The sequence below is a fragment of the Tupaia chinensis genome, unplaced genomic scaffold, assembly GCF_000334495.1.
Source record: "Tupaia chinensis unplaced genomic scaffold, TupChi_1.0 Scaffold139484_1, whole genome shotgun sequence".
NCBI lineage: Eukaryota > Metazoa > Chordata > Mammalia > Scandentia > Tupaiidae > Tupaia > Tupaia belangeri.
This window is the reverse complement of record NW_006199369.1, coordinates 583,598-609,047: the sequence shown is the minus strand read 5'-3', so window position 1 is coordinate 609,047 and position 25,450 is coordinate 583,598. Positions and strand designations below refer to the sequence as shown.

Below are 25,450 nucleotides of genomic sequence, written 5' to 3'. Positions count from 1 at the left end.
GTCAAAAAAAGAAAAAAAAAAAAAAAAAAAAAAAAAAAAAAAAAAAAAAAAAAACATGAAATAACCAGCCCTGTATTTTTACTCTCACAAGCCTCTTCTGAGCAGTGAAAACTTGGTTATTTGATTTTATTCTCTCTTGAACTTCAGAGACATCTTTGTTGTACTATATAAAAATCCTCTTTATTGGAGTATGTGTAGCTCAGTGTTTTAGAAAACAGTACTAAACTGTACTAGTATTGTTAACATATATACCAGGAACAGCTGTAATCCATCATTAAAATTCAAATCACTTTCAAAATATTGCTTTGTATCTTTGAGGAGACCAAGGTGGAGATTTGAGAAGAGGCTCAAAATAGAAGAACGCAAATATGTGGTTAGTTACGTCCATCTATTGCTTTACTGTAGTCATACATTTACACGTCATTCTAGTCATTTTAATACACAGGGATGTGCATTTCAGTACCGATTTTGCAGATGTGAAAACTGAGACTTGAAGAGATTAAAAATCTCCTGAAGTCTCACAGTGAGAAAAGTTCAGGACTGTGAATCTCACCCAGGGTCTTTAAAATTATCAGTACTCTTCAAAAGTACGTAACACGCTATGTATTTTACTTATTATTTGTGTATTCTCAGTTCTGGTACATAAATTCTGGAAAGGAAGGGGCTTTCTCCAGTCTTGATCATTTATATAGCTACCAGGGTAGAACAGCATCTGCCAATATTAGTTGCTGAATGTTTGTTGGATGAATGGATAAATCAGCAAACACTACCTCGTTACAGACAATGGCAACCATCCCTACAAATCACTTCCTTCTCTCTGTTATTTGCAGACTGAATTATCAGTCTGAACAGTAGGCAGAGGAACCTAATTGTCCCCGCTTCTTATCTTGGTCATAGGGTTCTGCTCCTGCCACTTAACTGCTGGCTCTGCGAGTGACTCTGAGGGGCCCGAGAGCAAAGCTCCATCCTTCACAGACTCTGCTAATGAGGAGGCGGACTGCCGTGAGGACAGTAGAGATAGCCAAGCAGGAGAGACAGTGTAGCCTTGTCACTTTTCCCACTTGCTGTTCTAATTGCAGCTACACTTCAGAAATGGCACATGGCGACCCCTGACATATGGTGCAGAGTGGCTGTGATGGACTCACGGCCCCAAAAGACCAGATGAACAAGCTGCATGAACATAACTCATCGTATTGGGCAAAGGGCTCCCAGAGTTCATTGTCGTCAGAGTGGAACAGAATGTTTGTGCGCATGGGAGTGAGTAAAGCCCAAGTTGACATTGATCACTGTAGACTTGGCTATACCATCTCTGAGTGGTATTGAATTAATCAACTTCCATAGAGCTGTGCACATAGAAGGTACTTGATAAATAGCAGGTGCTATTGTTAATGTGGTGCCATTCTCATTGTGAGTCAAGAGAAAGAATGCAACCAAATATTTGAATCACTTACCCTCCAAAAGATCTTTGCACAGATGATGGCCCTTGTCAAAGTAATTATTTGGGCCCTAAAGAGCACTAATTTCAGGGACCAACAGTTAGTGTAATGGCTATGTCGCTGAACTCCCATGTAGCCGACCACGGTTCAAGTCCTGGACCTGGTTGCTTAAACTCACGCCAGGCACATGTGCATGTGTTCCCAAGATCCCAAGAGGAGAATGGAGGAAAAGGTATTGCAGCCTGGCCACCCCCCCTGGGAGGGGGGGGGGGGTGATTTCTCACTTTATATCTCTCTGTCTCTGTCTTTCTGGTGAGCGTACACGCCCTATAGCAAAAACCTCTCCAAAATTAAAAAAAAAAAAAAAGATTAAAAAAAAAGAAGCACTAATTTCAAACCTGTAGTCTTTATGCACGTAACAGTGAGGCCACTAAACTCTCAGCCTGCTGATGGAGCTGCCTCTGTTTCCCAATGAGCATATCGTGAAGCTGGAAGAGGGCTATGGGAAGCAGGTGCAGAACTGAACCCTCTGGAGGGCTAGCCAGAACACCCATTCACTAAGCTAGAGATGGGCTCACAAAATATGGGAACATTTAGGAAAATATCATCTCCCTTATAGGATTAAAAAATGTATTTGTTCTGAAAACTAATACTCATGGAATGAGTATGTATGCATGTGTGTGTGTGAGAGAGAGAGAGCGAGCGAGAGAGAGAAAGATATTCAATATTTACCTGCTAGATTATTGAAGCAACAGAAAGGAAGGAGACTGTGAAGGGTCTCAAACCTCGGGATGGCAAACTCACCCTTTCCAGACACCCAAGAGTGTCCTCCCAGCCCTGGCCCACCCACAACCCCACAGTGCTTATGTAATGAAATGCATCTTTAAGGGGAAAACAATGGAATTTGGAGCAAGCTGTCCTAAGGATATGGGGTAAAACCTCTGGAAACAAAGATTCAAGCTGTAGAGTCCACAAAAAAGAAACACTTCTGGAAAGGGCAGCCCCAAAAGCAGGAATCCAAGGCTGGGAACTGCGTTGTCCCCTTCTCCATCCTGCAGGGCCAGCTGGAAAGTGTTGAGCATAGGCTTACCCCACCTCCCCTTGCCTCTGCTTCTCATTCCTTCCCACATATGCTACAGTATTTAGACAATTCCACACCCTCCCGCCACTGTGGCGGTATGTGTGTTCCGGGGTGCTACAGGGCAGGGAGGACTGGTACATGTAGGAGCAGGCACCTTCTCTAGGGCAGGCCCTGGCAAAGCTGATGAGACAGAGGCTACAGGTCCCAGATCAGAGTGGGAGCTCAGGATTAGAGAGGGCACTTCCCAAGTACACTCTAGGTAGGTGTTCACCAGGAGACAAGGCCTGGCAGAAGGAGTTGCTGGTGGTGTTTGTAGAGCACCCCAAAACTGTATCAAATGCCCCAATGAGCCCATCTCCAAGAACCTTCAAAGAATCTCCCAAATACCCTTCTTCCAATGAAGCCTTCTTAAGCCCCACTGCCCAAAACAGCAGACAGGTTGGCCAAGGCTGCTGCAGAGGTATGCAGCAGTGGTGGCCTCATGCTGCAGCAGACATGGACCAGTTTCTACCCTGGGAAATGACTCCTGTGTGGATTGCAAGCTGTCCCCCACGGTCACAGTCTCCTTACCTTGTAAATGAAAGTCCGCAGGTTCAGGCTTCGGCTCATCAACATAATTAGAGAATATACTTTTGACGCAGGCAAATCACAGAGCTCCTTCATGGCAATCCAAGATTTTTCATCCTCAGGGAAAGTGAGCAAGAGACGAAGAACTCCTGGGTCACACTTTCCAGACAAAGCTACAGTGAGGGCACTGGAGATGACCTGTCGCGAAGCAGGAGGATCAGAAGGGAACACATCAAGAACACAGGGCACTGAGCTCCTTAGGAACAGGGCTATAATTGCTCAGAAGCCCTGAGAGCCTGGGCACACAGGGGACCCAATCCTCTGTTCTGTTACCAACACTGGGAATGGAATGCATCAAAATTGTACACCAGACTCTTCAGACTCTCTGGCTTCTTGTGCAACGTGTTCTTGTTTGAAGGCTTGGACACAATGTGGTAGAACCCTTGGTCCTCTATGCTCTGCATATATCTAAATGCTGGCCCCACCCTCCTAATATGGCCCTAATTGCCAGTGTCTGTGTCTTGTTCATCTAATATCAAATCTTATCCTTTGTTTTCAGCTTATCAGCTTCTATTGCTCCTTGTTAGCAGTGTAAAACTGAGATTTTAACTTTACTTCCTCCATTTTCAGGTTGAAAACAGGATTCCAACCCCTGTTATATAGTTTTTTTTAAAGAAAAATCAAATTGACTCAGAAGGAGAAATAAAGAAATCTTGTATTAGTATCTCTAGTGTATTAGTATCAGGTCCTACCATCAAAGACTCTGAGGCACATCTTCATGGGCATGTGCTCTGGTCTAAAACAGATTTCAGAGTATGAAGCTTGGGGGAACAAATGGCTAAAAAATGTATTTGTTCTGAAAACTAATATTTACTCATGGAATGAGTATGCATGCATGTGTGTGTAAGAGAGAGAGAGAGAAAGAAAAAGAGAGAGAGAGAGAGAACAAATGGTTTTTTCCCCAAACCTTAATGCTCTGAAATATGGCCCCCAGTATAATGGCGCTGTGAGTCCTAAGAGCTGAGGTTTAGTGGGTGGTGTTTGGATCATGGAGGTATTATTCTAATAATTGGATTAATACTACTCACAAGACAGCATCAGTCTTAACTCTTGTGAAAAAGGGCTTGTTCTCGGGACCAGCAGTTAGCATAATGGCTATGTCGCTGGACTCCCACGTAGTCGACCACGGTTCGTGTCCTGGCTTAAACTCACGCCAGGTGTGTGTGCGTGCATGCCCAAGATCCCGAGAGGAGAATGGAGGAGAAGGGATTGCGGCATGGCCATCCCCCCTGGGGGATGATTTCTCGCATTCTATCTCTCTGTCTCTCTCTGTCTGTCTGGCGAGCGCACGCACCCTATAGCAAAAACCTCTCAAAAAAAAAAAAAGTTTGTTCTCATACGAGCTTATTATTATAAAAGGAAGATGGCTGCCCCAGGCCTTTTTCTTTCTATACATGCTCACCATTCTCTCTGCTCTGTCAGTGACATTGTAACATAGCACCAGAGAGCAGCCTGATGCCACGGCCCCACACCTTTGGACTTTCTAGCTACCAGAATCATGAACCAAATAAACCTCTATTCTTTATAAGTCATTTGGCCTCAGGGATTTCTGATAGCAAGACAGGAGCAGACTTTTTAGTTAATGACCTTTGTAACAGGCCAAGTTACAAAGCAAAATAACACAAAAGGTGTACTCCCTGTTTTATATTTTACTCTTGGTGAGTATGACTGCTATGAAATGCTCAGGCCAGGTGAGGCCAAGTGTGTGAATAGGAGCTGTTACACACTTATTAGGAGCCCCATGATCGGGCAGAACTCAGATGCTTTTATATGCCATAAGATGCCCCCCGAAAAAGCATTAAAAGATATAATGGTATATTAGTCAGGATTCTCTGGAGAAACAGAACCAGTGGGGTGCATATGTATGCATGTATGTGTGTGTGTGTGTGTGTGTGTGTGTATTGTGTATATATCTGCACACACAGGTTCATTTAAGGAATTAGCTCACACAATTGAGAACTGGCAAATCCAAAATCTTCACAGGGGCCTACAGGCTGGGGATCCCAGGAGGAGTTGATGTTGTTACTTGAATCCAAAGATCATCTAAAGGCAGAATTTTCCTGTCCTTAGAGAACTTTGGCACTGTTTCTCTGAGCCCTTCAACTTAAGGAATGACGTCCACCCACTTTTTAAAGGGTAATCTGCTTTACTCAAAGACTACTGGTTTAAATATTAATCACATCTTTAAAAATGTCTTGACAGGGCCATTTAGAAAAATGTTTAACCAAATATCTGAGTACTATGGGCCAGCAGAGTGACACAGATTAATTAACACAAATGGCTCTGATACTCTAGCATGCTACTGTGTGTTTTGAATCCTTAGAGGAGAGTGTTAGTGTTTTCATACCTAATTAACCAAGAAGCCTTTATCATATGAGACTTGAGTGGCACAGACACACAGTGGCAAAGTTGTCCTTACTGCCAGCATTTCCCATTGTGAAGGGAGAGGGCAGGCTGCAGGAAAGGCCTGCGTGTGGGATATGGGCACCCAGTCTTTGCTTTAATTAGAGCTACCTCTGTCTGATCAGTTCCATAAAATGGGCTTCAGTATGGAATTTCACTTGGAAATAGGGCTCATCCAAATGCCCCTCTCCAGAGGAGTTTCTCTGGGCTTTGCATGAGCATTAATCCCAACTGACCCAATGAAATTTTTTCCGTATCTGTCTTAATTATTAGGGCCTTCATCTTGATTATTTTCTGGTACATCCTGTTGTCCCCATGTAAGATCACATCAATATATCTCCTAGAATGTAGTCCCAAGATAAAAATATTTGCCCTGAGATTTTTCATATCCCCTTTTGCCAATTTTTACCTAATAGGGATGCTCACACCCTGATCCTGCAGAACAGCCACCGTCCTAGGCCGCAAGATCCATAGACCAGTCATGGATTTATTTCCAAGACTATTCTGTGAATTCCTTAGGCCTCTACATGGCCAGCAAGAAAATGATTTCCTATTCACCCCTTTCAAGTTGTATGTGTATTCTCACAGTTTGGAAGCAGGTGAGAGCAGATGAGGGATAAATAAGAGAAAGAACTCTCAGTTTGCTTGACTGGAAACATCACATGTGATTCCTTTTCCAAGTGAAGCAGGTGTCTTTCAAGGTAGGTGGTGCTCAGGTGAATCATTCCACATGCCAATGTGTGTCTACCACTTTTTGCATGTCAGTGTCTGGCTTGGAAAACAGTCAGGGGATCAGGGCACTGAGTAGATGCCTTCACACCTCTGCCAGTTCAGCATCCATACATTCAATATTTACCTGGCTTTGAAACAATATATATTCCTGGGTGGGGCCTTGACAAGCTAAAAGGAGCTTGTTTACAGGACATCTCCCGAAATCCCAACCTGGAGTGGGGCATGGGAGATGGCTCACACCACCTAACCACAAGTTTAGAGTCAGAAGCACAGGGCACACAAGTAAAAGCACTGCCTTCAGCCTCATGATGGCCAAGAAGGAAATGAATGAAAACTAGAATACTCACTTCTGGAAAACTCAGTGATTCTGGTGGTTTCCAGCTTTACCAGGAAAGTAAAACCATGGTAAATGGATTTTTAAGAGTGGCATCTACACATGTTAGAGGGTCAGCATGGCTCTACTCCAGAGACCTACTAGAAGTCAACCTGCTAACCAAGAGGCCTATACAGAGGATATCAGAGAGTCAGAGGAGGCCTGAGGGCCACCTGCAAGAACTGAGTCACAGAGCTAGAAGTGGTAAGCTAGAAGCACAGGGGGCCAGCATAAGGCCCACCTCTAGTGGGACCCTGACTCCAGCTCTAGCTAGGTGGTTTTGTGTAAGTTCCTTAACATCTCTATGACTCCATTTTTTTTTCATCTGTACCACAGGGGTGGTAATAAGAACCAAGGATGCAAAGGAGAATTAAATGTGATCTAAAGCTCCCTGCATAGGGAACAATCCAGGTAAGCACTTGATAATGAGCAAGATTACTGAGATGTCTATCAGTTATTCCAGAAAAAAAATGTGACTTATAGGAATATTGAATAAAAAGATGAGTAAGAATTAGATAGAGTGGCCAAAAGCTCGCTGCCTAGACAAGGGTGCAGAAGGAGGAGTTGCTTCAGCCTCAAGACCCCCTGACCTGCCAGTCCTGCAATTGCAAATGTAGAAGGAATGGAGGCAAAGCAGGGCTGCCTGGCCTCCATTTCTCACCAAAAGGCCCCTCCCCAGCCTAGGGTGTGGGAGGAGGGATTGCTTCCTACTCAAGACCTCCACCCCTTATCCTGCAAATGCAGAGCTAGAAGCTCAGCCCCTAGCCATACAGTGACTAGAGAAGACTGGGTATATAGAAGAATATCTAAACACTGTGAGACTCTGGAGGAATTCTCTCCCCGTACTCAACTCACCAAAATAAAAAAAGAGAAAGAGAGAGAGAGGAAGAGAGAGAGAGAGAAACTCTTCTCTATAAATCTGAATCCACTACTCCCACTGTGGACTCCACACTGCCACCCACAGTAGAACAGTGAAGTGGGCACAGAGCTAATTTACAAAAAAGGGAAGCACATACCTATAGCAACCTACTTCAAAAAATTAGCAAAAAATGAACACATAACCAGATGATCAAAAATTAAATCAGAGCCTTAAGAACTATGAGAAAACCAGAAAATACTTTCCCCACCACCAAAAAAAAAAAAAAAAGAAAAAAATGCTAAACCAATATTGGATAAAACACAGGAAGTCACTTAAATGTCAGAATGAGCATTCAAGATATTTATCATAATTACACACAACGCAATGCAAGAGAAAACAAACAATGAGCTCTAGATTATAATATCTTGCCATGACTTGAGGAAGAAGCTCCATAAAGAGACAGACACACCAAAGAGAATCAAACAGAACTTCTGCAGATAAGGAATATAATGCAGTCAATAAAAATCTTCCTCAAAAGTATTAACAGCAGATCAGTCTATGCAGAAGAAAGAATCTCTGACCTTGAAGGCAAAATTTCTAACATAGTTATAATTGACAAGAATGAAAAAAGAAAAAACTTTAAAAATGAGGCTGACATACAGGAAATCATAAACATCATGGCCGAATATTTGCATAGATATTCCTGAAGGTGAAGAGAGAGCCAAAGGCTTAGAAAGTCTCTTTCATGACATATTAGCTGAAAACTTTCCAAATTTAGAGAGGCATATGGAAATCTAAATCCAGGAAATACAAAGAACATCAAATGGATTTAACATAATAAGAACCTCTCTAAGGTACATTATAGCCAAATGATAAAAATTAAAGATAAAGACATTAGTCTTAAACTGACAAGAGAGAAACACCATGTTAACTACAAAGGCTACCCCATTAGACTAATATTGAACCTCCCAATGAAACAATGCAGGCAAGGAAAGAATGGGAAGATATATTTAAAACTCTGACAGAAAAATGATTTCAACCAAGAATCCTATACTCAGCAAGATTACCCTTCAAATGGGAAAGAGAAGTAAAATAATTCCCAGATAAACAAAAATTGAAATAATATGCATACAGTAGTCCAGATCACTGAGAAATACTTAAGGCAATACTATACCTGTAAACTAAAGGAAGATAAATAAAAGTAAGAAAATAAAACAACCAGAAAAAAAAAGAATAATAAGATGAGAGGAATAAGTCCACACATATCAATAATAACGTTGAATGCTAATAGATGAAATTTTCTAACTAAAAGACTAAAAGACACAGATTGGCTCAATGGATAAGGGAAAAAAAAAAAAAAAAAAAAACAGGAACCCTCTGTGTTGCTTACAAAAAAACACACCCCGTTGACAAAGGTATACATAGACTGAAAGTGAAGGGCAGGAAAAAGTTGTTTCATGCAAATGAAAATGGATAAAAAGGCAAGAGTTGCAATAGTGATATCAGATAAAATAGACTTTAAGGTAAAAAGAGATGAAGAGGACAGTACATAGTTCTAAAATGATTAATTCACCAAGAATATCTAACAATCATAAATATTTATGTGGAAAATGCTAGGGCCCACAAATATATAAAAGAAAGACTGCTATATCTAGAGGGAGATATAAACTGAAACACACTAGTTTTGGGGGATTTCAACACCTCACTGTCACCACTAGACAGGTCATCTAGACAAAAAACAGACAGACACAGGAGCTAATTGATACCATAAACCAAAGGGACCTGACCAACATATATAAAACATTCTACCCAACAACTACAAAACACACAGTTTTCTCTACATGGAACATTTTTAAAGATGGACTACATAATAGGCTTCAAAACAAACCTCTACAAATTTTAAAGTATAAAAACTATACTCAGCTTCTTCTCTTCTCAAAAATACACAAAAACAGTACCAGCAGATGGCATAATGGTTATGTTGCTGGACTCTCACATCATCAACTGAAGTTCAAGTCCCAGACCTGGAGACTTGACATTCATGCTGAGCACATGTGTGTGTGTGTGTGTGTGTGTCTGTGTGTGTGTGTGCCCAAGATCCCAAGAGGCAAATGGAATAGAAGGGTTGCAGCATGGCATCTCCCATTGGGGATGATTTCCTGCTTTCTGTCTCTGTCTCTCCAGTGAGTGCGTGTGTCCTATAGCAAAAAAATCTCTCTTAAGAAATGTAAACTAGGGAACCAGCAGTTAGCGTAATGGCTGTGTCGCTGGACTCCCACGTAGTCGACCGTGGTTCGTGTCCCGGACCCGGTGGCTTAAAACTCACGCCGGGCGTGTGTGAGTGCGTGCCCAAGATCCCGAGAGGAGAATGGAAGAGAAGGGATTGCAGCGTGACCATCCCCCCTGGGGGGTGATTTCTCGCTTTCTGTCTCTATGTCTCTCTCTCTCTGTCTGTCTGGCGAGCGCACGCGCCCTACAGTGAAAATCTCTCCAAAAATAAAAAAAAAAAGAAATGAAAACGAAAATATAAAAACACGAAAACAACCCACTACTGGATGAATTTCAAACTACTGATGAAATTGAGATTGAAAAAAAAGAGTCATTGAAAGTAACTATTGTGAACACACTACTCTACACAACATTTGGGACATAACAAAACCAGTCATTAGAGGTAAGTTCATAGTCATTAGTGCTCATAAGAATAAAAATATAAATTAAAATGTGGCAAATAAATAACTTAACATTCTATCTCAAGGAACTGGAAAAGCAACAACAACAATAAAAAATCATGATAAGAGAAATAGTAAAGATTAGAGCTGAAATAAATCAAATAGATAATAAAAGGAAACAAAAAGCTGGCCTTTTGAGAAGAAAAAATAAAATTGAGAAATTATTAGTTAGGCTAATCAAGAAAAACAGAAAAAGGAACCAGATAGATAAATCTGTAATGAGGCTGATAAATTAAAACCAATGTGCCAGAAATAACGAGAGAGAGAAAGAGAGAGAGAATACTATGAGCAGCTATATGCCAATAAACTAGAAAAGCTAGATGAAATGGACACATTTTTGGATATATACAACATATACAAGTTACCTAGACTAAACAGGTAGTGGATTAAATGAAAACATAAACAGACAAAGAATCAGGTTACACTCTGTGGGCTGCCCACTGCTCCCTCTCCCCAGTCTGTGCTTTGCTAGGCAGGCTGGCCTCCCACCCATGAGACAGGCATTTGCTGGTTACAGTTCTTGAGAATTCTCCTCCCCTAGTTTGTGTGCCACCATTTCTAGTTCCTTCTCTCCTTTCATGCCTCAGTGCCTCAGACAGGGTACAACTTTTACTGATGATGATAATTTTTTTTTTTTGGAGAGTTTTTTTTTTGTTTTTTTGTTTTGTTTTGTTTTGTTTTATTTTTTGCTATAGGGCACATGCGCTCGCCAGAAAGACATAGAGAGACAGAGAGACAAAAAGCGAGAAATCACGCCCCCAGGGGGTATGGTGACGCCGCAATCCCTTCTCCTCCACTCTCCTCTCCGGATCTTGGGCATGCATGCACACGTGCCCGGCGTGAGTTTAAGCTACCGGGTCCGGGACTCGAACCATGGTCGACCACATGGGAATTCAGTGACATAGCCATTACACCAACTGCTGGTCCCTAATGATGATAATTTTTAAGAAATTAAAACTACCCCCGTTTTATTTTTTAAAGCAAACTTTGTATATTACCAACAAATAATAACATCTGTTCTGGAAGAATTCTGATCATGAATTACTTAATTGGTGGTGCGAGACTCTTGAAGAAAAAAAAGATTGCTGGAAATCATGTTGATAACGTCACCATAAATGGGCATTATCAAGACAGTTATTTGCTTTTGATGGCAAATGTATTAGGCTAATTTAAGCTACCAGACTACCCCAGACAGACATATTGTGACTGATTTAAGAATCCAAACCAATGATGTATGGTTGATAGTTGGTATCTTACTACTATGGTATCACTCTTCAAGATCATCTTTACTTTTTTTTAGATTTTTTTTCTATACCATAGAGTGCATGTGCTCACTGGAGAGAGACAGACAGAAAGGGAAAGTGAGAAATTATATCCCAGGATGGATGGTCAGACCACAATCCCTTATCCTCCACACTTCTTTCAGTATTTGGGACACACATGCATATGCACTTGGCGTGTATTTTAAGCCACCGGGTCCAAAACTAAGGCAGAGTCAGCCATGTCAAATTCAGCACTTTAACCACCTTAACTCTAACATTCTACTTATTCTAGGACTAATTACTAATCTCCTTACCATATATCAATGATGACGAGATATTGTACATGAAGGTACATTCCAAGGTCACCACACCTCAATTGTACAAAAAGGCTTACAATATGGAATAGTTCTTTTTATTATTTCAGAAGTATTCTTTTTTGCAGGCTTTTTCTGAGCCTTCTACCATTCAAGCCTAGCACCTACTCCTGAACTAGGAGAATTCTGACCACCAACAGGTATCAGTCTACTCAACCCGTTAGACATTCCATTACTCAACACTTCTGTGCTAGTAGCCTCAGGAGTATCCATTACCTGAGCACACCACAGTCTAATAGAAGGAAACTGAAAAAAATATAATACAAGCACTATTTATTACAATATTATTAGAAGCATACTTTGCTATTCTTCAAGTGTCTGAGTACTTTGAAACATCCTTTATCATCTCAGACAGAGTAAATGGCTCTACATTCTTTATAGCCACAGGATTTCATGGCCTTCATGTAATCATTGACTCAACATTCTTAACAGTCTGCTTTATACGCCAACTCAAATTTCACTTCACATCCAGTCATCATTTTGGCTTTAGTACAGACATTTCGTAGACATAGTGTGACTATTCTTTTATGTCTCAATTTATTGAGGAGGATCTTAATTCTCTTAGTATACCTAGTGCAACTGGTTTCCAATTAGTAAGTCCCAATAAAACCTCAGGAGAAAATAATTAATCTAGTCCTAGCGCTTGTCATCAATACATCATTAGCGGCACTTCTCATAACCCATGCATTTTTGACTACCGCAACTTGACTACCGCAATCACTTGCTGGCCTGCATTAGCATCTTTTTTATAAAATATTTCATTATTTTGTATTATTATTCTTATTTATACATTAAATTGCTATACATCCTGCATTAGCATTTTGAACAAAGCTTCAGAAGATACACTCATCTCCCTGGTTGCTGACAAAGTTGAAAGGGACAGATGAAATTTGCGAAGAAGAATGAAGATTAAAAATACCTTGAAAGTTAAAGCAGTTGGCCAAAGAAGTTTTAGCAGTTTATTTGCAGAGATCTATGCTAATCCTGAAATTTAGGTTCAAAATATTTATGTAACTGCAAACAGAGAAAAAGGATAACCCACCTGAAAGCAGCCATTTACTCAGAACCATTAACTCACGGTGAACTGAAGCAACATGACATGCCAAAAGCATAGTTCAGTTGGAATCTTAAGGCCTGGGTTTGAGTTCAGACCCTCCCCCAAGCTATGACTTTTTACAGTACCCTACTTAGCTGTGGAGGAAGGGGAATATCTTTCTCAGAGGGAGTTAAATAAGACATGAATGCCCTTAACACAATATTTATTTCTCAGAATTCTAAGTAAACAAATAAGCAATGTGATTTCCTGAACCTAGAGAATGCTAACTCACTATGTAGGGAGAATAGCTGGAATTGCACTTCATTTTAGTGACTGCTGATTAGAACCTAGCACATTTACTGCGAACACCCTGGGAGAACCATCAAATAAGAGACACTCGAGTTCTAAGAGCTCTTGGTGTACTAGGCCCTGGAGAATGAGATGGTGGTAGAGGACAGACCTGAGTGCTTCATTCCAGGAACCTTGGAAAAAAGGACCATAAACTCCAACCTTATGACATGGTGGTGGGTCGAGGGGTCAGCTTAACATGAGCTCCTTTCAGGATAAGATACTCCATCCACATTGTAAGTGGCATCTTTCAGAAGACATCTACTCGATTCCTCTGCATGGTTCCAGAAATCCCTAACTGAAGGCATGCATTAATTCTTGGGAGAGTAAAAAGCCAGATTGAATAGATTTGATCGGTGTCTACACTGATGTTGAGTTACACCAATAACTGTCTTTAGACTAACTCTATGAGCTACAAGAAATGGAGCATGCAGTGTTGCTAAATTCCTATAAGAAATCTCTCACTCCCCAAATTATACCAGGGCATTGTTCATGAGGTAACAGAACAGAACCAGCCCATAGGACCAGTCTTAAGTGAGACAGGAAAATTTGACCAGATTTACTAAATGCCATCATTTCTGCCCAGAAGAAATAACAAAGTGTCTCAGAATCCCTCACCCTTTCAAAGAGCCTCTCAGAAGAGACCCGGACTCTGGGAGACCCCTCTTCTTTCTTCCTTAAAAATCACGGGGAGGGGAAGATAATTCTGCTGAGGACTATAATGCTCATCCACCAAGCAGGAGACCAGTGTCACCCAAATGCTGCATGAGTGTCTAGCAGGGATAGACAGGCCCTTTGATGGCTCTCTCTATATGTCTGAGTCCTGACTCTATAATCTCATTGCTCATTTTAAAAGAATAAAACTTTGGCCCAATACAAGAAGGAAGTGACTGTTGATTAGGATAAATGTCTAAAACGCAGGGCTCCAAGCGGTGGAGGAGTCAAACCCCAGAGAGGCCAGCCAGATGGACCCCAGGGCCCAACAGCTCCGTAAGTCTGTGATTTAGGGCTTTAATTGGATGAGACTGATGTTGGAGCAAGGAGTCTGCAAGAGAGAGGAGCTCCTCACAGGCACCCTGGTAGGTCCTCGGTAGCATGGGAAAGGGCAGGGAAGAACCAGAAGATGGGTCAGGATTAGCATCTCAGCCCACCTAGGCTCCTTCTGCACTCCCCTGACGCTGGTCTGTCTGTGACTCCCTCTCAGGCAGCTCTTCACACAGCTCAGTTCACCACCAATGTCACCTGCTCAGTGAGCTTTCCCGTGACCACCATCCCCAGCACTGCATTAGCATGCTTCACAGAACTTTCTAGTCTCTGAGCTTGAACTGCCTGTCATTTACGTACTTACTGTGTTGTCCCCCACAGCACACTTATTGTCTTAGAGCAGAGACATTGACACCCGGCTTTGGAACCAATCTGACCTACATGAAAATGTAAGTGAATGAATGAATGAAGGCACATTCATGATTTTGGCAAGTCCCTAGCACCACAGAAAGTATTCCCTGCAGACCCCCAACAGCTTGGACTACAAATCTGGTGTGATACATTTGCAAGTGTCTAAAACTGTGGAAGAGACGTCCAGGGAGAAAGATGGAGCTGCTGTCACCCTGACAACAGAGAAAATCCTGAGGCCAGGGTGCCCCCCCCCCAATTAGATAAGAATTCTTTACCCAAGCTCCAGAGATACCTGTGGATTCATGGAAACATTTGCTACCAAAGCAAATAGCCTCATTATTTATTTGAATAGCAAAAATGCAACTTTTTAAAGAAATATTCTTTCCAGTTTCCCAACTGTTCAGCTTTGTAGGTGACCACAATGACTTGCATTGCCAGAGAGGCAGAGGAATACACACAAACAGAAAGTAAAAAGTACCGCAAAACTATCTATACGTCTCTCAGAAGCCGGCTGATAGAACGATAGAACGACAGTGCCATCTAGTGGTTGATTGCTGACCCAGTCAGCAACGTTCAAAATAGTTCTGCCCAAACCCCCAAAGTAACACCTGTGGGCATTTGTGATGCTTAATAAGTGAAACTGACATTTTTCCTTGATGCAAGTAGTTTATTGATACTGTAATTCGAATTTTGGATTCTTAGCTTCTAGTTTACTTTTTTTCCTTTTCAGTTAGATTAATTCTCAATTAGTCTACCTGTCAAGCATGCATTTATCCCAAACTAACCAGAACTGACATGAGATTGAATGTGTTCTGAGGCCCAGTTTATTGTCAGCGGCAATGTTCTCTTGTCAGCCATGTAAGGGGTTACTATTTCTGGAAGATTCTCTATACAGGAAGGCAAAACCCCACCGGGAAGTGCTAAAAGTATGTTTCAGAAAGCACCTGCCAAGGATCCGGGTGATACTTGCTGTGGCTGTCAGGAAGTTCACCTATCCCCTGCTCCATGAGTAAGCCTGTCCCAGTGCCACCCAGGATGTCTTAGCCCTTGGGTGGCTGCAGTGACTCTTCGATAGTTTTATCAGCCAGTGCTGCTAGGCTACCCAGAGACAACACCACTATCATTTCCATTTGCTTTCACAGTGAGCCACAAATGGAGCATACAGTCCATCCTTTGGTTACTCTCCACTTAAAGGAAATCATGATTGATTTTTATATATCCATATGTAATTTTTACATATTCAGCATATATATGTATAAACTGTGGAAGAGACGTCCAGGGAGAAAGATGGAGCTGCTGTCACCCTGACAACAGAGAAAATCCTGAGGCCAGGGTGCCCCCCCCCCAATTAGATAAGAATTCTTTACCCAAGCTCCAGAGATACCTGTGGATTCATGGAAACATTTGCTACCAAAGCAAATAGCCTCATTATTTATTTGAATAGCAAAAATGCAACTTTTTAAAGAAATATTCTTTCCAGTTTCCCAACTGTTCAGCTTTGTAGGTGACCACAATGACTTGCATTGCCAGAGAGGCAGAGGAATACACACAAACAGAAAGTAAAAAGTACCGCAAAACTATCTATACGTCTCTCAGAAGCCGGCTGATAGAACGATAGAACGACAGTGCCATCTAGTGGTTGATTGCTGACCCAGTCAGCAACGTTCAAAATAGTTCTGCCCAAACCCCCAAAGTAACACCTGTGGGCATTTGTGATGCTTAATAAGTGAAACTGACATTTTTCCTTGATGCAAGTAGTTTATTGATACTGTAATTCGAATTTTGGATTCTTAGCTTCTAGTTTACTTTTTTTCCTTTTCAGTTAGATTAATTCTCAATTAGTCTACCTGTCAAGCATGCATTTATCCCAAACTAACCAGAACTGACATGAGATTGAATGTGTTCTGAGGCCCAGTTTATTGTCAGCGGCAATGTTCTCTTGTCAGCCATGTAAGGGGTTACTATTTCTGGAAGATTCTCTATACAGGAAGGCAAAACCCCACCGGGAAGTGCTAAAAGTATGTTTCAGAAAGCACCTGCCAAGGATCCGGGTGATACTTGCTGTGGCTGTCAGGAAGTTCACCTATCCCCTGCTCCATGAGTAAGCCTGTCCCAGTGCCACCCAGGATGTCTTAGCCCTTGGGTGGCTGCAGTGACTCTTCGATAGTTTTATCAGCCAGTGCTGCTAGGCTACCCAGAGACAACACCACTATCATTTCCATTTGCTTTCACAGTGAGCCACAAATGGAGCATACAGTCCATCCTTTGGTTACTCTCCACTTAAAGGAAATCATGATTGATTTTTATATATCCATATGTAATTTTTACATATTCAGCATATATATGTATATGTACATATGTGTATGTACACACACATACATATATTTGGTCGTCAGAGACGTCATGATCTATTTTTGCATAGAAAAACAGAAAATTTATGATGACTTGTCCAATGACCCAATATGTGTGTATTTTTTTTTTAAGAATTTTGCAACCAAGCAGAAACCTTCTGCAGTGTCATGTGTCAGGGTTAGAAATATTTCGAATAAATATCATCACCAATTTTATCTTTTCTAACCCCAATGTTATGAAACTAAAGGCCCCGAAGTTTGGCCATGGGACAGTGATGCCCGTGGGTTCCTTGCTCGCTTTCAGATTAAGCTTCTGCCTCCATCTCCATCATTTGTACAGAGCCCGTTGCCCCAGCCATGGGAGGAGAGAGAGGGAATAGCAAAGCAAGCAGGCCAACAGTGTCAGATTGGCTAAGGGCTCCTTGGGTAAACAGAGTGAACAAACAAGAAAGCTGCCCTGTACCTTTGCGTGGGAAATATTTGCTTCCAGAATACTACTGATAGTCTCAGCTGACATGTGGATAGAAGAGTGAAGCTCTTCAGTTAGTTTGGTGATATTCTTCAGCAAGTCTTTTACTTTGACATCTAAAACATAAGCAAAACAAAGGAGACTGTATGATCTGTGTGTAGATTATTACTGCTGTGGAAAAAAACTGATATTACATCCTGGCAAGGATAAGTTCCTTTCTTTTGTCCATCCTGTGGACACTGAATCAAGTCATAGCTTACTCTGTAGGAGTAACTGAGAAAATTCATCCTACATGTAAACAAGGGCCCAGACTTTGTCATATTTTCTGGCCACTTGTTCATTCTTCCTGAGATCTATATATTTTAGGATGTCTTTTAGAAAAAGCTTTTTCTTAGGAAACAAGGGACCAAGTTCCTAGGAAACTCACTTTTCTCCATGCATCTGCTCATCTCATATTTTTAACAAGGGTGTCATATAAAGGTTGGCCAAGATTCTTCAGATTTGGTACACTGATGCTGCAGGGAATGGCAGGAATTGCATAGATTGAACAGTCGAACAAATGGAAATTCTGACATCAGACTGCGCTTCCAAGATGCAAAGCCTAAACAAAATCCAGCCCACAGAAGGTCCTCTTCCTTCCTCCTTAATTTTGGTACTCCAGAGTTGTAGGCCTTCCCTTAGAAACCTCAAATACATCAGACCAGCCAAGTTCCAAATTATTTATCACACGTAGCATCACTTGTCCTTTATATGTTTTATTTCAGTAATATATTTTATGAAAACATAAATTTCAATTTTAATTGAGCCAACTTGGAAAACCACCTACTTACCCCCTGTTACTGCGAAACTGCTAAGAAAACTCACAATAGGATTCCCTGATGACCAAGTCTCTTCAAGGCTTTTGGCCAACCTAAAATGGCAGAAAATTGAAGCTAAATTAGGCAAGATAAAGCACCAGCAACCATGTTGGAGTAAGACTGCCTGAGTTCCCAGGAGATGAGCTGGATAACAAGATCACATTTCCATAAAATTCTTCAGATAATTAGACACACAATGTCTCCCGACACCGTCCGTATGTGAATATCCATTAACACCAACACTGCAATATTCTTCCTCACAGCCGCTGCCAAGCAAGATGAATCAGGGGGATAAGGATGCATAATAAATGGCTTTTCACACAATGTGAGGAGAGTAGAACAGATCACGGGATGTGTGAGAAACAGGGACAGCGAAAGTCAGAGGAACGCCGGTCTCTCTGCAAATCAGCCACCTGCAGATTGCCAAGGCCCTGATTTCCTGTTCGATTCGTTTACTCTTCGAGAACACAGAACGAAACCCGTCCATCGGGAAGGTACTTTGAAAACATACTTGACTGTTCATACAAAACATACCTAATGCCGTATTGAAATGCTGGGTCAGGACATTTGATCTAATACCTTCACCACTGGAGAAGTGAAGGCTAATGTTGCTCTTACATTTTACTATTTAAAATGTTAGTCATGGAGGGGCTGGCTGGTGGTGTGGTGGTTAAGGATGCTGGACTCCCACATGGCTGACCGCAGTTTGAGTCCCAGACCTGGTGACTTGCTTTCTCACTCTCTCTCTCTCTCTTTTGCTCACTCTGTCTCTCCCTGGTCAAATTAAAATAAATAAATAAAGTTACATAAAATAATTCTTTAAAAAAAATCTTAGTCATGGAAAACATTGTCATTTAGAAAAAGACATATATGAATATGCATATCAATAAAATACTGTACAGACTATTGTCTGAAGTTCAAAATTGAAAAACGCCAGACAGTGACCAGCACCTGGCATAATGGTTACGTCACTAGACGGTCATGTAGGCAACTATGTTTTGAGTCCTCGCTTAAAGCACACGCCAGGCATGTGTGCATGTGTGCCCAAAATCCTGAGAGGTGACTGGAGGAGAAGGAACTGAAGCATGGCCATCCCCCCTGAGGGGTGATTTCTCGCTTTCTGTCTCTCTGTCTCTCTCTGTATCTCTGGTGAATGCATGCACCCTATAACAAAAATCTCCCCCCCCCAAAAAAAAAAGAAAAAGAAAGATGCCCAGAGTGCCAGCTGTGGTGGCCCAATATATAACATAATGCCCGGTGATGCTGAGCCACCCAGGAAGGTCCTAGGTTTGCATCTGGAGATCCTGACACAGGCACACATGTGCCCATGATCCTGGCTGGTGTAAACTAGGGGAGGATGCAGAGCGCAGACTTTCTTGGAGATTATTGTCTCCCTGTCATAAAAAAATGATTAAATAAGCTTCTAAAAACACACTTAAAAATAATAAAAATGCTGGACATCTTGTGAATGAGAATGCTGGTGACACCGCGGGATCCGTGTTGAGACGTACATGTGCACATGATCCTGAATGGTCTCCAGCAGGGGCTGGCACACGCAGTCCTGGTCAGTGGCCTTTTCCAAGTTGCTCTTGAAGATGTTCAAGGTGCTGGAAAGATTCCTGCTAAGACTTTCACAATTTAGCTGATCAGGTGAGAACCATATCTTTTTAATTTCCTAGAAAACATAACAATTATATAAGTTAGAAACAAATTATTCTTATGAGCTATGACTGCCTTCCAGATAACTACATGCCCCCACTAAGCATTACATGCTTTGTGAGTTTCTAGTTAACTCTGTAGTTTCAGGAAGAACAGAAAATGAATAGCCATCTTCAATTGCTTCTATGCCTTGCAGAGTCATAGAAAGAGACTTTGACTGGAAAATAGGGGAGCCTGGGCTTTTACTCCTGGCCCACCTGTTAGCCAGGACAGCAAGATCACCAAGTTTCCTAACACATGGCAGAGAATGTCCCAACTCACTGGATGACCTGCCACTTCACTCCCTGGAGCTCAGTTCCTAGGAATTCAACTCACCAGTAAGAAAACAAATAACACAGTTTCAAAAATAAGCAAAGGAGCTGATGAAACACCTCTCTAGAGAAGACCTACAGAGGTCCACAGGTATATGAAAAGGTGTTCAACAGCACTCACCATCCGGGAAGTGCAATTCAAAACCACAGTGAGGGGCCAGTCTGGCACTGAGGTAAAAGGTGATGATCTGCAAGGCACACCCCATGGGAAAGTTCCAGGTTTGTGTTCAGAGACCTCCCTGTGCACACTAAGCATGTGCCTGCCTATGATCTGGGACTGGTTAAGGCTGGGGATGGATCATGGAATCAAGACTCTGTCGGGGCACCATCTCTGTCTCTCTCTCTCTCTTTTAATTCTCTGACTCAAAAAATAAACTTGAAACACACAATACGATATCATCTCACGCATGTTAGAATGCTTATTATCAAAAGGTAAGAGATAACAATTGATGAGAGGGTGTGAAGATAAAGGAACCTTTGCACCATTAGTGGGAATGTAAATTAGTCTAGCCAGTACGGAATACAGTATGGAGAGTCCTCACAAAAACTTAACAAATACAACCACCATAGGATCCAAGATATGGGGTCAACCTAAATGTCCATCAATGGATGAGTAGATAAAGAAAATGTTACCTATATTCAATGGAATATTATTCAGCCCTAAAAAGAAGGAATTAATGTTACTTGCATAACAAGGATGAACCTAGAACACCTGCTAAGTGAAATAAATCATAAAAATAAAAACCACAAAAAAAAAACACATTATATTATCTCATCTTCATGCAGAATCTTAGGCCCAGTGTGGTTGTACAGTCAGTAGGAAAGTAAACTGCAGTGCTAGAAGTCACAGTGGCCAACCAGGTTCAAATCCCTGGGTCAGCTTAAAACAGGCTGGGTGTTTGGGCACATACCCAAGACTCTGACAAGTGGAGGGCCCAGGTAAGGGGGTTACAGCGTGACAAGACCCTGTCGAGGGCAATTCTCTCTCCCTCTCTCTATAATATGTGTGTACATATTCTCTATCCTGAATAAAATAGATGAACTTAAAACAAATGTGAAGGCTGCTAAAATGTCAAGACCAGGAGCCTGGAGCTCTGGAACCCACCAGACATGGGTCCCTGGGCACAGCAGAAGAGAACCTGAGTAGAGGGTGAAGACTTCCCAGAAACTGATGAGCATCAACATGTGATTACACCACCCAAACTCACACCACCAGCACCACCACTGAATCTCTGAAATCTCACCCTGCAGCGAACCAAGCCGGGTGGAGCCTCCTTACATAGCATACTACTTTCTGACTCTAATTCATCCATTGTGGTTCTCTTTCCAGTTTCATTTTTTTTCTCCAGGTGACTTGGGGGTGGGGGGAGGAATTTGAGCAGAAATCCTACAAAATTCCTCATTCATTCATTGCTTCAAAATGACTCACTCATCACAACTGTTACTAAGCACCTACCAGGCACAAACCAGGTGCTGGGCCTAGAATGAACGCAGGAAACCAAATCTCCGGGCCTCGTGAGGTTTGCATGTTAATGTAGAAGCAGGGTTGCAAACAGTCACAGGGACCGGGGAGTCAGCCCATGTCAGGTGATGGGAAGAGCACTCAGGCAGAAGGGGGCAGTGCTAGAGGTTTGTGGGGGAGTGTCACATTTTTTTCCTTGTTGTCAGAGAAGCATGCTGCAGGCAAAGGATAGGATACTGCAGGTGCAAAGACCCTCAGGTGGGTGCAGAGGTGATGGCATGGTGGAGAAAAGCACTTACTCTGACTGAGGTTGCACTACACCAGGAGGCTTTTGGCAGAGGAGTGCCCTGATCTGCTGGTCTTTGGGAGGACCACTCTGGCTACTGGATGGAGGACTGAGCCAAGGAAAGGAGGAGAGAGCTGGGAGGGCATCAGACCCACATGGGTGAACTGTGACAGAGGCTAAGTTCCAGGAGGTGCTGGTAGAGGTGGTGGAACAGTGCCTGATTCTGGGAACATTTAGCAGGCAGAATGAACTGTTCGCTAACAGAGAAAAGTGGAAAAGGGTAAATAGGACGCCAAGGTTGTTACTCCTGACATCTGAAGCAAAGAATGCCAGATGTGGGTGGGAAGATCCAGTTCTTTTCCAGATGTGTTAGTTGAAAGGCCTGTGTGGCAAGTAAGTGGAGATGTCACGAGAGAGCTGAACAAACTGGCCCAGGATGAGGGGAAGTCCCGGATGGAGAAGGATGATTGGAAGTTATCAGGAAATAATAGGAATTTCTAGGCTGTAAATGAATGTGGATGGACAGAGAAGAGGAAGGTCTGGAGACAGCCTGGGACCCTCCAGCATGTGGAGAAATCAGGGCTGGAGATAAAGATAGGTTTGCCAAGGATGTCAGAAGAACACCGGGGAGGTCCTAGAAGCAGAGTAGAGAAGGGATTGGGAAGGGAGTCGTCGTCATCTGTGCTGATGCTGCAAGTGAACCAAGAGAGGCATGGAAGTCATGGCCTTGGCAGGAGCCCACAGTACAATGGTCCTGCTGCCTACAGAGTCTTAGAGGGAGCAGTCGACTCAGAAAGTCTTCATTTCGAACTTTGTGGCAGGACTCAAGGCCACAGACCCCATGCTCTTTACTTAGGTTTCCACTGCCACCTCTGTCCTTGGAGACACAGCCTCCTCTGCCTTCACTCTCACTCACTGGCCCAAGGATAGGTGTCCAGACCTGTTCCAAGTCTGAATATGATCCTGGGAAAGCAGGAAGGACAGGATGCCAGGCTCAGGCAGTGTATGTGCTCAGTGGCAGGTGGGAGGTGCAATCCCGGGCTCCAACTGAGGAGTCCGTTTCTGGTCATGTACATAGCCACCCCTTCTGTTTCCAGACTGCTCTTCTGCCTGAGTGTGGACCTCTGTAACCGTTCCCCAATTCTCTCTCCCCAACATCTCCCAAGTCTAATACTCCCTGTCCTCCAAAGTGGTCCCTCCTCAGAGCACACAGTGCACAGATACAACCAACACAGAGGCATAAGTGATTGGACTGTGAGGGGCCAACTGCTCTTGAGAACATAGACTGAAATGAACCCATACAAAAGGAACTCTGGTTTGTATTTGTAATTATGTGCAAATTAAATTTAATTCACTGCACTTACATTACTCTTGCTACGAATGTTATTTTTTTCTTTTCTTCCTATCATAATTTCTAATTTACATATAATAGTTGTACACACAAGGGCATTTCAAATGTTTATGGAAACAAATGGAAGTAAACTGTGACTATATTGTGGTGTAAAAATTGATACTTATGCCTGGTTTGTTCCTGATATGCATTTTCCATGAACTTTTGGAAGACCCCTTGTATTTACGGAGCACAGCGTGTTTTTCAAAGCATGTAGACTTTGTGTAATCGTCAAATCAAGGCAAGAACGTATCCACCATGTCCAACATTTATAACTACTTTGTGTTGGGCACATTAAAATCTGCTCTCCTATGTTTGAAATAGACATTGACAGCAATGATCGTCGCTCTGCAGGTGCTGTGGCACTCTAGAACCCATTCCCCTTGTCTACCTGCACTCTTGTATCTAGTAACCAAATTCTCCTCATGTTCCTATCCTTCTCCCCTTCTCTAGTTCCAGAATCCATCTTCATTCTTAAATTTAGCAAAATGATCCTTGCCACAGAGGGGATTATGCTGTAGGAAAGTGCACTTCCCTCCCCAGAGGAAAGGAGTACTAGAAGAACAGTTCGGCTTCCCTCGGCACAGCCTGCCTAGGCTGCATGTTCGGAGAAGAGTCCGTCACAGAGACTGAAATGACAGCCCTGAGGGTAAGACCACCACATGAAGAGGTACACGTGTCAGATGCCTTCTCTGGCTAGCACAGGTCTGTGATCACACGGGAACTAGACAAGCAAGTACCTAGGTAGGTCCAAAGGGACACAAGGACCCAATTCTTCTGTCTAGATTTAAGGAGGCAGAAGCCGCCTGTTTAACAGGGAGTTTAGCCACATTCTCTGATTCAGCTTTTCACAAAAGTGCTGGGACTCACTGGGCACCTGCTGTCATGTTTGCCCTTTAGTTTCCAACCCCCATTCAGCTCCTTATGGCTGTTTTCTACTGTTTGGGATCAAGAGTGGGAAGGATAAGGAGCTGACATGACAGCCTTCGTCCTATCAGTGCAATTGGTGGAGACGCACTTCTAGTAAGAACTACATGTTGGTAAGAGAAAATTACATATTAGAATATATTTATTTAGATACTGAGAAACTAAAACTGATATTATGGCCTTCACCTCCCTCCTTTGGGTACTGGGAACTTCATCTCGCAGAGAATAGAAAAGATTTATATTTCTAAAAGTCTCACATTCTTGAAGCCCTTGAACTATAGAGCCATCCTAAAAGCTTGGTGCTGTTCTATTTTTGTCATCAAAGAAGGAACTTCTGCTCTTTATCAAAACCAACCTAACTGTTATTAGGAATTGTTGACAATAAAACAATAATTTGAACTAGAAATACAGTCTTTGAGTCAGTTGTTTTGAAAGCTGGAATCTCTGTCCTGTTTTTATTATCATAAACTCAAAAACTCAGCACTTAAAAATTGTGAGTATTTTTTCTATTTTTTTTTGAGAGGCTTTTGCTATAGGGTGCATGCACTTTCTAGAAAGACAGAGAGAGAGAGAGAGAGAGAGAGAGAAATCACCCCCCTAGGGAGAATGGCCACGCCACAATTCCCTATCCTTCATTCTTCTCTTAGGATCTGGGGCACACACGCACATGTGCACTGCGTGATTTTAAGCCACTGGGTCCAGAACTCAAACCGTGGTAGACTATATGGGAGTCCAGCGACATAGACATTATGCCAACTGCTGGTCCCATGAGTTTCTTTTTCTTTATCCACAATTAATACCTGACAAAGATCTGCACAAACTGGAAATAAGAATAAATAAATCACTGTAAGATGACAAACCATGGGCACTACAAATTCTCTCTAGAGGCCCTTCAGGACTTCCTGTGCTCACATACCACTCCACCGAGAGTCAAGAGCACTGGGGGAGAATCAGCAGCCCCCACTTCCTCCTCACTTTCCCCAGAGGTGAGGTCTCCCACACCCTCATGATGGGGGTTCTGCA

The 25,450-nt window shown here is 42.4% G+C and overlaps 1 protein-coding gene across 1 annotated transcript in view; it reads right to left on the bottom strand.

Moving 5' to 3' along the window:
• ABCA13 (ATP binding cassette subfamily A member 13) overlaps positions 1–25,450 on the bottom strand; it is a 500,786-nt gene that overhangs the window by 366,586 nt on the left and 108,750 nt on the right. The window contains 4 exon segments of the mRNA XM_014593022.1: positions 3,088–3,282; positions 17,470–17,591; positions 18,306–18,385; positions 19,844–20,007. Coding sequence (XP_014448508.1) covers positions 3,088–3,282; positions 17,470–17,591; positions 18,306–18,385; positions 19,844–20,007 — 561 coding nt within the window.